General features: G+C 40.2%; 1 protein-coding gene across 1 annotated transcript in view; it reads right to left on the reverse strand.

The window, feature by feature from the left end:
• Window positions 1-3,317: 3,317 nt before the first annotated feature.
• The window catches only part of COL28A1 (collagen type XXVIII alpha 1 chain), a 158,376-nt gene continuing 144,268 nt past the window's right edge, over window positions 3,318-17,425 (reverse strand). The window contains exons 34-36 of the mRNA XM_036064440.2: window positions 7,248-7,449; window positions 5,121-5,293; window positions 3,318-3,994 (exon numbers count right to left, since the gene is read on the reverse strand). Of these exons, the coding sequence (XP_035920333.2) occupies window positions 5,121-5,293; window positions 7,248-7,449 (375 nt within the window). The 3' untranslated portion in view covers window positions 3,318-3,994. The remainder of the gene's footprint in view (window positions 3,995-5,120; window positions 5,294-7,247; window positions 7,450-17,425) is intronic.

The raw sequence follows: 17,425 nt of genomic DNA on the forward strand, positions 1-17,425 counted from the left end.
TCTGCTCAGCAATCCTGGCTGAGAACAGTGAGGGGACATCTGAATTATGCCAATTTTGGGAGAAAATCTATCTGACTTGAGATTTTATTTTATTTTATTTTATTTATTTATTTATTTTTAAGATTTTATTTATTTATTTGAGAGACAGAGAATGAGAGACAGAGAGCATGAGAGGGAGGAGGGTCAGAGGGAGAAGCAGACTCCCCGCTGAGCAGGGAGCCCGATGCGGGACTCGATCCTGGAACTCCAGGATCATGACCTGAGCCGAAGGCAGTCGCTTAACCAACTGAGCCACCCAGGTGCCCCTGACTTGAGATTTTAGATGTTCAATTATTTATGCCTTTTCTCTCTGCATATCTATAATTCAATGTCTTTTGGGGAATGACAATGAAAAGATGGATTAATGCTTTTGGTGTCTAAGACTTTTCCCCCTCCTTATACCTTTTAGTAAAATGTCACTAAAATAAGACATATTTTAGAATATTGTGTGTGTATGTGATCATCAAAACAAGAATAGTCCCAAATCATATTTCACACACATATTTATGGCATTTGGTTTTTTTTTAAATATTGGATTGATTTGATTTCTAAAAGCATTCATTATATTTTATCATTTTACATAAATTAATCTTTGAAAAATTCTTCATTTAAACTGAAGTCACACCAGCCTCTGAAATTTAGGAAATTTGAAACCCTGCTTTAATCAGGTTCTTAGAATTGCCAAGGATCCTTAGAGTCTTCTAGTCCTATGTCTCCTCAATTGCTTATATCCTTTAGACAAATACCCTAAGTCCCTGGGCAGTCCTGGGGTGAACATTTCTGGTAGGACAATTATCTCCTTCTGAGGCAGCCCATTCTTTAGATAACACTGGCTCCCACTGATGCAACTTGACCTGGATGTCTTCTGTGGCTTCCATCCTAATGACTCCTACTCTGACCTTGTGGAGCCTTTCAGAATGGTTGTGCTATTATTTTAAAATAGTCGATACGTCTTTTTTCATTCTGGCTGCTTTCCATAGCTTGCCCTACTTCCATGCCTCTTTTATCATTCTATCCTCTAATTCTGAGCATGTCCTCGAGCTTGGGACGATGGAGAGAGGTGAAAGCTAGCACGTCCCCATATTCTCTCTCTCTTTTTTTTTTAGAGAGAACATGTGTCCAGGGGTTGGGGAGCAGAGAGAGAGGATGAGAGAATCTTTAAGGTGTGGAACCTGACTCAGAGCATGACCCTGAGATCATGACCTAAGCTGAAATCAAGAGTCAGGACATTTAACCAACTGAGACACCCAAGCACCCCTCTAATTCTCCTTTTAAACTAGTGTGATGTTTTTTGATCCTTTTTCTCCCAAGTAGTTAATTATTTCCGTAATGACTTTTATAAAGTGAATTCTAATATTTTTTTCAAATGTATTGAGTTTTTAACTATGTACCAGGAACTGGGGACACAGAGATAAACAAGGCCTGCCTTGCTCCTAAGCTCAGAAAGCTGGTAGGGGATATAGGTGCTATGGTCCATGGAATAATGACCCCAACTGTGCCTTTTCCCTGATTCCCAGGACCTGTGAATATTACCCTATATAAAAAAAGGGACTTTGTAGATGTGGTTAAGGTTAAGGACCTTGAAAAGGGACTTTGTAGATGTGGTTAAGGTTAAGGACCTTGAGAAGGGGAAAAAAATCTTGGGTCATCCAGGTGGAACTAGTCTAATCACATGAGTCCTTAAAAGCAGAGAACCTTTCCCAGCTGTACTTAGAGAGTCTTCTCTACTGCTACTGCTGGCTTCGAAAACAGAGGAAGGGGCCACTAGCCAAGGATTATGGGTAGCCTCTAGAAATTGGAAAAGGTAAGGAAACAGATTCTTCCCTAGATCCTCCAGAAGAAACACAGCCCCACTGACACCATGATTTTTAGCCCAGTGAGACCCACATTGGGCTTCTAACTTACAGAACTATAGGATAATATATTTGTGATGCTTATACAGCCATATTTGTGGTGATTTGTTAGAGCAGCAAAAGCAAATTAATGCAGGTGCTCTCACTAAGTGCAAGGCAGTTCAGACTGCGGTCAGCGTAGAATGGAGGTGTAAGCAAGGGCTTTGGGCACTCAGTGCTGAGCATAGCTCAACTGAGAAAGAGTGCAAAGGAGACCTGCAAGCTGTCCTTGAAGTATTAGGAGTCGGTCAGTCATGGAAGGAGAGAAAGACATTTCAGATAATGGGATAAACACCCAAGTCAACATTACAACATGTTTGCGTATCAGTTTTCTATCTGGGTGAATTTGTGAAGAACTTGGAAAAGGAACATAAATACTTCTGCTTCTGGCAAAATAGCAGGCTGGATATTCCGAAGAGTCTTTCTACTTTCCAACACCCATATGGTGATTAATACATGCCTTTTAATGAATTGCTGAGCTTCCAGGAAATATGAAAATACCCGAAGCCCTCCATCCTACAACAAATAAATATGATAATGACCATCCATGTAGCTCAGACCACTTTCATGCTGAGGACAGCTAAAAAAGATGAAGAAAAAACAACCACCTAGAAATTACCACAGTGCTAATAAGATCATAAGAAATTACCATGCATGCAGATGGAAATCCAGCAACATACACCTAGTACCCAGAGCAGTTTCTTCTGTCCTGGGGGAGTTCCCTACCTAGAAAGGGGGCTTAAGAGGCTGGGCAGCAGAAACAAGAAAAAAAAGTGCTAGCCCCAGGAGAAAAGATGGGTAAATTTGACTGCATTAAAATTGAGAACTTCTGCTCATTTAAGAAAAAAAAGAAAAGTAAGGTAAAAAGACAAACCCCAAAGATACAAGGACACAAATAATAAAGAATTCAATTTCAGAAATCTATAAGGAACTCCAGAAATTCAATATGAAAAAGACAAACAATCCAAAGGAAAATCTTCTCCAAATATCAACAGACATTTCACAGAAGCCTCAGCACAGATAGTAGACAAATATGTCACCAGAGAAAGTCAGTTTAAAATAAGATACGATTTTCACCTACTATTAGCAAAATGAAGAAGTCTGACAATATTAAGTGTTGACAAGAATATCAAACAATGGAAACTCTTATACACAACTGGTGGGACTTTGTAATGAATTGGTTCAAACAGTCTGGGAAAAAAATTGGTATAATATTACTAGTTTTGAATGTTTATATGGCCCGCAACCCTACAATTCCACCTTAGGGTATATATCCTGGAAAAACACTGGTACACATGCTCCCAAAAGTGCTTAAGAGTGTTCATAGCAGCCCTGATGGACCAGGGGGAGAAAATTAAATAGAAACAATTTAATCATAGACAAGGCAATGGTTAAATATGTTGTGATATATTCACACAAATATGATACAACTTTGAAAGTAAATGGACATGTATGAATTATAATGTAATGACACACCAAGTTGCAAAGAATTACATGTTATGAAACAAATTTTCTAAAGTTCAAAAAAAGCTAAATAATAAGTTATTTAGGAATACATTTAGATATGGTAGAACATATGGATTAATTATAACATTGATAATAGCAAGTTGCAGAAGACGAGAATACGACTCCATTTTTATAAAGCTCTAAAATAAGCAAGGCTATGTATTGTGTAAAGCTACATAGACATATATGTGATTTTACATGTAAGATTACATATAAAAACCCAATAGCAAAGTGAAATGGTAAACACAAAATCCAAGATAGGTTATCCCTGGCAGGAAACAGGGGGCTGGGATTGGAGAAGTCCACACAGGAAACTTCAACAGAATTGATTGTGTTTGATGAACTGTCAGTATGATATGTTCACTTGTGTCTATCTTATCATCATGTCTGGTAACTTACAGGTATATTGCATATATTCTTTTGTGGTACCAAATATTACCTAATAAAATTTTAATTAAACCATACAAAATTGTTTTTGTTCAGATGGTTGTTCCTCCAGCTCCCTCTTCCTTGAGTGCCCTGTTTTATGCTGCCAAACTTGAATGAGGGTCATAGGCCTGAAAGAAGAAAAAAGTGTGTTGAAGTTGATATATACAAATGCTGTCTGAGCACAGTTCAGAACTAATCATCTTCCCAGGCTGGATGTCACAAAATTATCATAAAGTGACAGAGCCAATTCTCTATTACTCTGTTGGATTGTATTTCAATACGGTGGCTCGTTTTTCAGTGGAAGTCTTGTCTTTAAAATACCCTGTTCAAGAGTGGATGTGGGCTTCAAGGAGTAACTATCAAGTGCCTTCTCATTCTGCCCCCTAAAATTGAAAGTCTCACTTACATATTTTAAAGGAAGGGTGGAAAGAAGTCATTTGTTTAAATTATGAGTTTTGTCTTAAATATAGAGTTTAAACACAGAACAAAGCCTTTGTTACCAAACATGTTGGAGTGGGGAGTGGCAATTGTTAGTAAATTTGAGTTAAGTAATTTTCGTTCAGATTGGTTTCTCAATCACTTTCAGAGCTAGCAAGGCAAAAATCTAACTACCCTCAGCACCTCACTCCTATTCCGATGCCCCTCATCTCCCAGAATCACCATCTTTCTGGGTTTCCCCCAAGTAGGATGTCTTTCTTATCTCGCCACCTGCTATGCACAGACATGCTCCCCTCCACCATCCCTTCTAATTCCCAAACTCAAATCCTTCCCTACCATCTCCCTTCTGCTACAGGCAGGGCTGTAAGGGGGTTGGGGACTGAGGCCAGTGAGAGGGACTGGGGGCTGGGGGGTGGGGAGCTTGGGACAGGACAGGAGTTTAATCCAACATAATGCGTAGAATAAGAACTAATGCCGATCAGAACCACACTGCAGGCTGTGATGTAGCTGCAGCCCATGCTTTGAGGTTACATATCCCTGACTCAGACCCCGAGTTATGCCACTTTTTAGTTGGGTAACTGTTCAGGAGTCCCTGAACTTCTCAGAGCCTCTGCTTCTTCGCCGATAACAATAGTTAATACCTACATCCTAGGGTGGTTATAAGGATTCAACTATGTTTATAAATTATAAGTACTCAGTATATACTCAAATATGGTGTTTTATTTGTATTGGGTGAGTATGTTGAAATTATAGAGGTTCTTTCTAGGTTTGCTGATAGAGATGCAGCCTTGACTCATTAGGGGCTGATTCACTTACTCATCCTTGAACGCAGGTTTCTTGACATTCGTGTTCACTGTTGAATCTATTTCCTGAGCCGTTACAGCCGCTGAACCAAAAGCGGGCACAGGAGTTGACCTGTTTGTCATAATACCATCGAACCACGTAGTCGCCACAGTTTCCTGGCTTTAGGTCTTCCAAGCATCTAGGATCTAGAGTGAGAAAAGGATAATGTGTTATTATAGGTTTTACTTTCCCTGAAAAGATGAAAAGTGAGAGCTTTATGAAGTTTATTCTCCATGCACCCTAACACGCCAACTACAAAAATTTGGTTCCAAGTTAAACAAGGGTTCCCTAATACCTAAAATACCGCCTCCACCACCTGCAACTCCATCATTAGATATGCCTTTGAAAACATAAAAGTTTTTGATCTTCACGAAACCTTATTAAAAGGGCTTATTTCCCTGAAAGCATAGCACTGTGAGCCTTCATTGGCTAATACCCTTGTGGGGATTAGTTGACAAGAGAAAAATAGGACTTCGTCATTTACTTTGGACTTGATTTAAAATCAGATTAACATTTGGAATAAAGATGATCTCAGCCTTCTGTACACAATTCTTCCCAGTGTTCCTAGAAAGTGCCACTGTGCTCACATGTAATTGTGCCTACTAAAAAAGGAAAATCCTTTTAAGTTACCAAAAAATAAATAAATAAAATAAAATGAAGGGCTCTCTTTATATCACAATTTTCTTTTAAAAAGAGCAGTTCCTGCAGCGCCTGAGTGACTCAGTCAGTTAAGGGTCGGATCTTGGTTTCGGCTCAGGTCCTAATCTCAGGGTCGTGAGATGGAGCCCCATTGTGGGGCTCTGCGCTCAGCAGGGAGCCTGCTTAAGATTCTCTCTTCTCCCTCTCCCTTTGCCCCTCTCCCCACTCTCTCTCTCTCTAAATAAAAAAAAAAAATCTTTAAAAAGAGCAGTTCTTGCAGGACAATGAAAACACGAGCTTTTAATGTCCATTTACGAATAAATTTTAGAAACACTTCCACTGTAAAGAAAAAAAAAGACAAAGGAGAACTACCATAATAAAGCCACTCATTTAGTCCCTTTTTATTTCGTGGTTCTCCTTAGTGCCTTGATTAGTATTCCTTACCTGAAGAAGTGATTCCAAGGTGAGAAAAGCCACAACAACCAAATAGGTACTTGCTGCCTGAGGCTTGTGTTCTGCGAGACAGTTTATATGCCATAGCTTCATTTCTCAAATGAAACAAGCCCTCTCTCCATCTCCCAGAATCATTTCCCCAGATAGGGAGCATGTCTCGATTCCTTTTTTCCTGAAACTAACCTCCAAGTCTACCTCTCCTCTGAAGACTCCTTAGACCAACTGGAAAGGAGTAGTAGACTTTCACTATCTCCACTCTTAAAAACAATCACTAAATATTGTATATTGTGTAACTTGTCAAGCCAATCTCAGAGCTTCTTTTTGGCAAGGATCTTGTCTCTCTGGCATGTCCTTCAGAAACTCTGTATATAATGATTGATTTCTGTAGATAGTAACTCCATAGAAAATATGTTGATGAGGAGGAATCTAGATTCTCGCTTTTTTCTCTACAACCTAGGGGTCAAAAATTCAAATGTCTACATGTGTCAAGGTCACATATAAGACAATAGGGAGTGGTAGGGGCTATGGGAAAATGAGAACACAGTCTTCTCTAAAGGCATTTACATTTTAAAAGACAATAAACATTATAAGAACCTTAAAATTTTTTATGGACCAAATTTGTTCTATAGCCAGTTTTCTAATTTGACATATAATAAAATGAAAAGTGTCTTTGTCCTCCCTGTTTAGGGTCAAAACATGTTCTTTCTTTCTTTGTTTTTTTTAAGATTTTATATTTATTTATTTGACAGAGAGAGACACAGCGAGAGAGGGAACACAAGCAGAGGGGGGAGTGGGAGAGGGAGAAGCAGGCTCCCAGCTGAGCAGGGGGCCCAATGCGGGGCTCGATCCCAGGACCCCGGGACCACGACCTGAGCCAAAGGCAGGCGCTTAATGACTGAGCCACCCAGGCGCCCCCAAAACATGTTCTTTCTGAATGAGATTTTAGAGCCCACCCTTTCTGTGCCTTGACATTTTAGACGCAGCAGCTGATTGGCAGGTGTCTCTTACCTTCGTGCACCAGCTTTTCTGGCTGTACGTCCAAAACAGGACTTGGAATTCTGGTTTCCAGACCCTCTGCCCCACCCTCAGGGTGGCCAAGCAATGGCCCCTCCGTGGTAGCAGCCTCAGGTGAAGGACTGGTGGTCAGGCGGTCAACCCAGGTAGGCTCTGGAGGCTCATTCTCTTTGTCCTGGGCTCCAGTGACACTGACCTACACAAAAAATTCACATTTTTGTTTCTGGTGATATCAAGTCAGAAAAGCTAGTTTACTTTGGAAAACATTTAAGGAAAAATTCAGCATTGCTTCTTCTCCCCAACTCTCCAATATTATTTCAATCAAAGCTCAGGAAATGATGCCCCTCTTCTATGTCATGCATCCCCAAGTACCTAAGTTATGGACTTTCCCACTGCCGGGCATGCATGCTTTTGTGCTGGGCCTTCCAGAAAGAGCCACATGCGGGGCAGGAAAGGTGTGAGCTTAGGAGGAGTTAATCTTCATTCTTTTCATAGTCACTGGCTTGAGGAGGGGTAATAACCACTAGTTTCTTTGAACTTTTTTTAAAATAGCCTTTTCTTCTCCATTTCTTAACACTAGAGAAATTAACAATATATTCTAAAATAATCTACCACAAACTCTCAGTCGATTTTGAGATTGGGAATGGGGGTGGCAGAGGACAATAAGACAGCTGAAATAAAAATAGTAGCAATCACTTTTCATCTCATCCTATTATCTGGACCCCAGCAAATGCCAATGGTGCAGGATGCTTAGCTTCTAAGAAGTTCTAGAAATGTTTGTTAGCTAATGAACAAAGGGATATAATTTCAAAAGCAAGTTTTCTGGACTCAACTTTCCATGTTTTATCTAAATTTATGATATGTAATGAGACAAGGAAAAAAAGGTATTTTGCTTCAAAAAAAAAAAAAAAGCCATGTCAGTTATTCTTTTTTTTTTTTTTTTAAAGATTTTTTATTTATTTATCTGAGAGAGAGAATGGGAGACAGAGAGCATGAGAGGGGGAGGATCAGAGGGAGAAGCAGACTCCCCGCTGAGCAGGGAGTCTGATGCGGGACTCGATCCCAGGACTCCAGGATCATGACCTGAGCCGAAGGCAGTTGCCCAACCAACTGTGCCACTCAGGCGCCCCTTTGTCAGTTATTCTTGATTACCATTGCCAGAAGCAAAGTCAATCTTTTATGGGACCAATTAAGTTCTTTTACTTTTTTTTCCCTTGGATCCCAGCTACAGGGAATTGAATCCATCATTTATCTTGGTTTTGGCACAGGATGGTCATTTATCCTTTCAAGGCCCTCTTTTTTTTTTTTTTTTTTTTCTTTTTGTTTATTTATTTAAACAGGCAAATCTGTGAGCTAAGTCAAGTCATTTTTGATGCCTTCTTACTTGTAGTCCCTATCATCCTGTGACCAGAGCCAACTGTCATCATTAGCTGCTCTCTGCTGTCTCAGCTCTTCTATTTTTGATTCTGTACACACACACACACACACACACACACACACACACACACACGGGGAATAGCTAATCAATTCTGTTCCTTATGTGTGTATATTTTTACAATGATTAAAGGACTACCAGTTAAATCAAAGTAAACATTTTCATTGGGACGAGTCTGGTCATCAGCCTGATAGAAAAGGCACTCAATTCAAATACAGTCATGACTTTTCACTAGCCCCAAAACTAAACTTTTGGGACAAATGGAGGTAAAACTGTGGGCCACTTGGCATTCGTCTTTCTTTGAGAATGATCTTGTGTGTACGTACATTGATTTGAATGGGAGCTTCTGTTATCATCATTGAACTAAAGAAGTTTAAGGCTAAAGGAAAATTTTGTGAGTACTTCATTTCCTATAGGGGAATCTAAAGGTCCAAATGATTAAAGAAAGAACTTCCCCCAAATCATTGGCAAGCTAGTGGTAAAATTTGAGAAATGCCTGTTTTAAGAAAGAAATACTGTTTTTTGGTTTTGCTTTGTTTGCACATATTTTGTTAAGGAAAAAATAAGTTAAAAGCCTGACCAAAGAGTAGTTTATCAAACATAAAAAAGCCAACAGCTATTGGGCTACGCTTCAGATATCCTATCTGTCAGATAAGAAAATTCCTTTGAAGAAGTGCACCGGACAGCAGTTTTCTTCAAGGAATTAACTTGGCCTTTAAATAATTACCTTGTTCAAGCCTTAAGGCCTCATAACTTATTCTTGATCTCTTGTAAGTTTAGGAGTGTGTGTTTCTCAATCACCACATCATTTGAGAATTTTTTTTAAGATTTATTTATTTATTTATTTGACAGAGAGAGAGAACATAAGCAGGCAGAGTAGCAGCGAGGGGGAGAAGCAGGCTCCCCACCGAGCAAGGAGCCCGATGAGGGGCTCGATCCCAGGACTCTGGGATCATGACCCGAGCCGAAGGCATCCGCCCAACCAACTGAGCCACCCACGTGCCCCTCATTTGAGAATTCTGACTACTACTGCTACCTCAGGTTCTAGAAGAAGTGAAAATAATTTTTTTTCATAAATGAGAATAATTTTATCTTTTGGTTCCATGAGATCTCAGATTATTTAAACAAATGCATAATTACCATGGTTTGCCATTTTTATAATTTTGTTACGAAAACATTCATTGAAGGGAATTTAGAAAATCTGGACAAGCAACAAGAAGAAAATAAAAATCACAAGGGATCCCACCTCCCAGAAATAATCATTGTTGATATTCAGGTGTACTTTTACCTCAATTTGTTTTCCTATGTGCATTTTTTTAAACGAAAAATATGCTGTAGTGTTGGGTTTTTATGTTTTTTAAAATTTAATATATTACGGTTCCATATATTTTACTCTGGCCATAAAATACCATTTAATTACATAACTATATTTAAATATATAACAACAATACCCTTTTTTAAACATTTATTTGCTTTTTTTTTCCTGCTGGAAACCACGTGGCTGATCCTTGGATTAAGGAACACACATATTCTTGGGACTCCTGGGTGGCTCAGTCAGTTAAGCATCTGCCTTCAGCTCAGGTCACGCTCCCAGGGTCCTGGGATCAAGTCCTGCATCGGGCTCCCTGCTCAGCAGGGAGTCTGCTTCCCCCTCTGCCTGCCACTTCCCCCGCTCATGCTCTCTCTCTCTCTGACAAATAAATAAATAAAATCTAAAAAAGAAAAAGGAACACACACATTCGAGGCTTCTGAGACAAAGTCTTCTCCAGAAAAGTCTTAAAATTTCCACTCTCACTGGTGAGTGTCTTTTCTTAAAGGATCGCCATTTACTAGCTATTATGATTGGAAAAAGGGATAATTACTAGTTTGATAGGTGAGAAATTCTTCAACTGCTGTCCACAGCCCAACCACCACCTGTCTCCTACACACATGAACAGCCTCGCCTGTCACTCCGCCCGGCACACCAAGCTACGACCTTTCATCCCTTCCTCTTCGTTCAGCCTCAGGCCCTTAAAGTCAGCTGTCCCACCAGGGCCCAGGAAAAGTTGGTCCCCAGCAGCAAGACCTTGCCCAGTAACCGAGTCAGTCCTAATGCTCCCCTTCCAGTCAGTGCAGAGCACCTCCTAATGCTCCTCTTCTTGGCCCTGATCATAGAGAAGTTAGCCTTTACTCCGACACTATTTTCTATCATTTCCAATTTCACACGTGTAACTATCACCTCCCTGATAAGAGAAGCTAAACCACCTGGTGATGAGTATTAAAGAGGGCACGTTCTGCATGGAGCATGGAGCACTGGGTATTATACGCAAATAATGAATCATGGAACACTACATCAAAAACTAACGATGTAATGTATGGTGATTAACCATTAACCATTTAATAATAAAGAAATAAAGATAATATTTATAAATAAAGATAATTTAAAGAAATAAAAATAAATTTAAAAAAAGAGAAGCTAAACCATGCCATGTTTTCTTCATTTTCATCTCTTGCCTCCCCCCCCACCTTTTTTCTTTCCTTTTTGTCTTCTTTTTAAAAATCTTTATAGTGGGGCGCCTGGGTGGCTCAGTCGTTAAGCGTCTGCCTTCGGCTCAGGTCATGATCCCAGGGTCCTGGGATCGAGCCCCGCATCAGGCTCCCTGCTCGGTGGGAAGCCTGCTTCTCCCTCTCCCACTCCCCCTGCTTGTGTTCCCTCTCTTGCTGTGTCTCTCTCTGTCAAATAAATAAATAAAATCTTTAAAAAAAATAAAAAATAAATAAAAAAATAAAAATCTTTATAGCATAGAACAGCAAATAGTAGCCACTGGATAAATTCAGAATGTGTTAGAGGGAGAGAGAAAGAGAGAGGGGACTTTGGATTAATTATTCCACTCCTTTAGGTTTTATGTCATCGATTTAAAATAAAAGATTAGACCCTGACATGACTTCTATCTCTAAAAGTGGGATTTAAGCAGCCCCAAACTTGACTGGCAGAATGCACACCACATTCATGACAGTCACTGCCTCTGGAGAGAGGAGGAGGAGGATCAGACTGAAGGACACACAAGGAAGGACTTGAACTGTATCCGAGCAAGAGTGCGTGAACAAATGGGAACACTAGTCAGGTGGCGGTCACTCAGATGTTTGTTACATGTATTCTCTGATCTTTTTATAAATCTTAAACCTGAAAACAAAAGGCTGCTGAGAACTGTTAGGGACATCTGAAGTGTGGGCCGTGTGCCTCCCATGATCACCTGCAGCTGTCCTAGAGGGTGGATGACAGGATTTTATTCTGGTTGAAACCTCTCTTCCATTTAGTATAATGCCTTCCATTCTGGCCACGCCCAGTAAATGTTTCTGACTGTTCTTTCTAATCACATATCTTTATAAAAAGGAAGAAGAGTCTAGCAATATTTCTTATTTTGCAAATGAGGGAACAGAAACCGCAAGAAATAGGTGATTCACCCAACGTCAGGCAGCTATCAAATTTCATTTCTAAGATGTCATTCACTGTGAGATACACTATAAATTTTTTTTTTTTTTAAGATTTTATTTATTTATTTGAGAGAGAGAATGAGAGACAGCACAAGAGGGAAGAGGGTCAGAGGGAGAAGCAGACTCCCTGCTGAGCAGGGAGCCCGATGTGGGACTCGATCCCGGGACTCCAGGATCATGACCCGAGCCGAAGGCAGTCGCTTAACCAACTGAGCCACCCAGGCGCCCACACTATAAATTTTTAAGATCTTCTTAAAAAGACCACAACACACTAAATGGATGCATCCCAATCTCTGAAATAATAAAATAAAAAATATTAAACTGGGGGCACATGGGTGGCTCAGGCAGGTAAGCATCCGACTCTCGATTTTGGCTCAGGTCATGATCTCAGGGTCATGAGATGAAGCCCCACATCCAGCTCTTTGCTGAGCGTGGAGCCTACTTAGGATTTTCTCTCTCCTTTTCCTTCTGCTCCTCTCCCACCCCTTAAAATATATATATATATTTCAGAGCCAAGAAAATAAAGTATTTAGCTTCAGGACTGAGAATACAAGCCAAGTTTCCCGACTTCTAGGTCCAGAATATTTCTTCTAGATCAACCCGCAATGTGGTTTTTTTTTTTTTTTCTCCTTCATAAGATAGAAGTATCTTATATTCTAAGGGTAATAAATCTATTATTAGCAATATGTGATACTTATACAGCAACTTCACTAAGCAATACTAATATTAGTTGTTATGCAGGGTTTTATCAAGAATTTGAGGGTTTTTTGACCACCACAATGAGAGAGTATTAATTTTATTTTATAAACAAATAAATTATAATATTGATCAATATAACCGTATCTGTATATGTGGCTTAGTTGAGGCCACTTACAAATGATTAGGTCTGATTGCAGGAAGTCAACTTAGTTTTCCTGTCAGTGGAGAACCTAAACTAACAGTAGTCTCAGTCCCAAGTTTTTTTTTTTTTTGAAAGTTTGAAAAGTCCATGTGTTTTACAAGCCTTGATTATGGCTTTGAATAGGATATTTCATTTAATAATGAGTATAGTATGACTGGGCAACTTATAGAGTTTTACTTTAATAGGACATTAGGAGAAAATATATGTGTACTCAAATGTTTTTGTTATATTTCCTAATGTACCATCATGGAAGCTTAATACCTAGTTAAAATACATGCCATTGTATTATACACAGGTTTTTTAAAGGTAATTCAGCCAAAATGGAATTATATATAGGAGAAATAATTCAATGATGTTATTTTTAAGAGTAAAAAAATAAATGAAATGATGCTATCAACAAGTAAAGAATAAACTGGAAAGGATGTAGAAAAGCGAGATAGGACAAGAATTTTGAGGCCATATTAATATAGACAGGGAATGATCAGATCTCAATCCCAGACAGTAGAGGGATGGGTGAGGAGAAAAGAGTTGATGGCATGGATAGAGAGATGATTATAACAGACCAAAGAAGACAATACCAACAATTGTGAAATATAAAGTAAGAATAGAGCTACAGACGCAGTCCAGGTTTCTTGCCCGGTGCCTGGCTGGTTGGTGGGACTATACCCCTACGGAAGACAATCTGGAGGATTGCATTGTGAACATATTCCATGTTGAATGCCTGCGAAACACCGAGAATAAGATCTTCACAATCAAAAATGTGAATCTGGGGCCCAGGAGAAAGGTCTGGACGGGGGAGGCAGATTGGAGAGTTGTTAACATAAGAAAGAGAAGAAGGCTAAGGATCAATCTTAGAAAAGTGAAGAGTTTAATATTTAAGGAGTAAACAGAGAAAGTGAAACCCCAAAAACCATTGAGAAAGAATGCTAAGGCGGTTGGGAGGGGAACAAGGAGAAAGAGGACTCTCAAAACCAAAGAAAGGAGTGGCATGGGGTTCTATGCAAAAGAGAAAATAAGAGGATGGCAATAAGGATGTGGCAATTAGGGCGTTGTTGGTCATTTTTCCAGCAGAGTTTCAGTGGCATATTGGAGGCAGTGGCCTGACGTCAGAGGTTTTCCCAAGTGAACGGAAGTGAGGAAGTTGAGAGGGAGGGAAGGAGAGTGAAAGGATTTGTGTGTGTGTGTGTGTGTGTGTTTGACAAAGAGGCGGAGACAGCAGAGACTGGCCTATGGGATAATTTTATTATAAAAAGATAGAGATAGGATAGTAAGGAAGAGGGACATGAACTAAGAGAGAGTTTGAGGATTTTTTTTAGATGGGAGAGTCTGAAGCCTATTTACTAGCTATAGGGAAGGAGTCAGAAATATTGGCAGGAGGGGCGCCTGGGTGGCTCAGTTGTTAAGCGTCTGCCTTCGGCTCAGGTCATGATCCCAGAGTCCTGGGATCGAGCCCCACATCAGGCTCCCTGCTTGGCGGGAAGCCTGCTTCTCCCTATCCCACTCCCCCTGCTTGTGTTCCCTCTCTCGCTGTCTCTCTCTCTCTGTCAAATAAATAAATAAAATATTAAAAAAAAAAAAAAAGAATTATTGGCAGGAAAGGAAATAATGGCACTACAGTGAAGCAAGGTCCAAGTTTTGGAAGAGGCAGAAGGGAATGGGCCTCAGAGCAGAGGCGGGAGACGAAAAGGTATCACATCAGAATTGAGGATAGAGCCTAAGGTCATGTTTTAGGATGAAGGGACACAAGGGACACATCCAATTCCAGTATGAAGTCAGAACCTGCCCAGGGCTCTAGTTTTTAAAAAATTGCCAGGGGAGCCCATTTCAGAAGTGGCCTTCTCTAGACGGATCTTGGGGTGAAGTAAGAATGAATAAATATTGCAGGGAAAGGAGGGTGAGACATGGGAGAGCCAGCAAGAGTGACAATGAGATGGAGACCTTGGAGCAGCTGTGTGATAATGATAGGAGGGGAGAAATGAGGCAGGTGGCATGGGGACCAGGGACAGGGTCACACTAAATGAGAAGGTGGACAAAGAGAGGGTGGGACAGCCAGCAGTCAGCCTGCTGTATTCGTTTCCTGACATTTACATCAATAAGGTGTACATTTCCTCCGTGGAAATGAGGGGCCGGCATCCTAGCATTGGACTACATGTCCCGGGGATAACAAAGGCAAGGAGAAAACTCACAACTTACCACTTCCTCCACTCCATGTCTCCACCTGGTGCAGAGCTACCCACAGGGACCCTTCCCATGCTAGCTTGACTCTGCCCTTCACTGGCTTGTTGTGGAATCACTCTGCCTAGAAATCCCACAGCCTCCTTTCCACCAAGAGGAATATATCTCTGCTGCCAGTTATCTAAGTTATTTGCAATCAGGGAACAAATTTTCATAATACAAAAAGAAGCTTTATGGATACGGTAGACAGGGCCTCTTTCTCTTCTACTCTTTCAACTGGAAAAAAACCCCTAGAATATTGTTACAAGAAACCAGTTCCAGTGAATAAGCCACCTGTGTGCTGACATGACTTTATTAATGTATTTAGAATGACAAAATGTTATTTCATGCAGGAAATTAATATGCTTATTTGCTTAATGGACCATTACTGGATATAACCAGTTAGTCTGACTAAGTGATGTTTACTTGATTTTATTGCCCCACTCCCATTTATATCTTGGAAATCTTAACCTAACTGGCTAAACCCAGAAAGAATAAAGGAACATGAGTGCCAACATTATTAGTCCCATAAAAGGTAAGGATTTTTTTTAAACAGTATAATTGATGCCTTTCATTGAAGAAAAATTGTAGGTTTCTTTTTTAGCCTAACATTTGGTATAGCATTCATTTGGTCACTAAGTATTTATTGAGCATCTACTGTGTGAAAGATGAAGCATATTTTTAAGTCATGAGTGGGACACAAAACTTAATCAGACACAGATCATGTTCTCAAGGAATTTAAATCCATTAGGAGAGTTGAGGTATATACATAAATTATTAACAATGTAAAATGTAACACATTCCAAAGCAAGTATAAATGATCCTGTGATTTCAGGAGAGGAACAGAGTAGAATGGATGTGCATGTTTAGCTTCCCAAGACTGGCCCGAAAGAACAACAGAGCAGGGGGTTACCGAGGAGTTATGAATTTACTAGAACCTGGGAAATCCGTCTGCTCTCTGCATTTCCCAACACACCTGTGCACAGATGTTGAGTGTACCTCAAGTTCATTCCATAATAAGATAAAATGCTTAATATGTAAGTCTTTCTTGGAGGTGGAAACCCTTTGACTTAGATTTCACACAAAAGTATAAATGACTAGATTTTTCTCTAAGAACAGATTTCAATAGAAAGAAGAGAAAGAAGGAAGGTAGCATTAGATGCTGTAAGGAGTGATAGAGGCAACAGAGAAAGGAAAGAGAGACACAGTAAGGGAAATAGGACTTCTGAGATGGTTTGTTTTGTAGTATTGCCTAGGGCAGGCTTGGGGAAAATCTGAGAATTGAAAAGTTTGGACAGATTCACTTTACAAGTTTGGATACTGTATATATACTTTTAGAAAAAGGGTGGGTATATAAGTATGCTTTCATATACATATGACAGAGATAACTGTGAATATCAATGCATATATGTTTGTTCAGACTAAAGCCTGTCAGGAACACTCATTGTTTAAAATTCAGTCTTGCCTTGGTGCTTCAGCAAAGAGAGCCAGGGTGAGTAGGTCTAGAGATGAGGACCTTCCAGGAAGCTCGAGTCCATTGCATGCTTTGCTATCTCAGGGGCACCCGATGAGACCTAGCTGAGGCTCAGTTTCCTTCTATATGGCTCTTGGTGTTCGAAATCCAAACTATTTTGGATGTACTTTTCTTACGCCCTCCCCCCCATAGCTCCTAGAATGCTCCATCATTCATAATCTGTTCACATTGCTCGTCTCTCAGCGCCTTCTCGCTTCCTGTGCCATGATACCAGAGACAATGCTGTTCCTCGTTCCATGTCCTAAGTGCCTTGGAGGTCCCTCAGGCACCTCTGCTTGACCTGGTGCAAAGCAAGCTCAGTATTTTCCTTCAAAACCCCCCACCCTGCCTCCTCTAGTCTCCATCTCAGCAGACAGTGTTTCAGTTCACTCCAAATCTGAGTTAGAAACCCAGCTGGCTAATCTTAGGCTAACCCTAAACTTCAAACATCCAGTCACTAAATCCTGTTCATTCTACCCCGGAAATGGCTTCCGGTCCACGCCTGCTTTCATTCTGATCGCCCAGACTATTGCAAAACTTCACAGCTCAGCCCCAGTCTCCTGTTGTCCTCCTATTTATCCTTTGTACCACAACAGGGTTATTCCTCCCACAAACCAAACATGACCATATGACCC

Source organism: Halichoerus grypus, chromosome 12, assembly GCF_964656455.1.
Source record: "Halichoerus grypus chromosome 12, mHalGry1.hap1.1, whole genome shotgun sequence".
NCBI lineage: Eukaryota > Metazoa > Chordata > Mammalia > Carnivora > Phocidae > Halichoerus > Halichoerus grypus.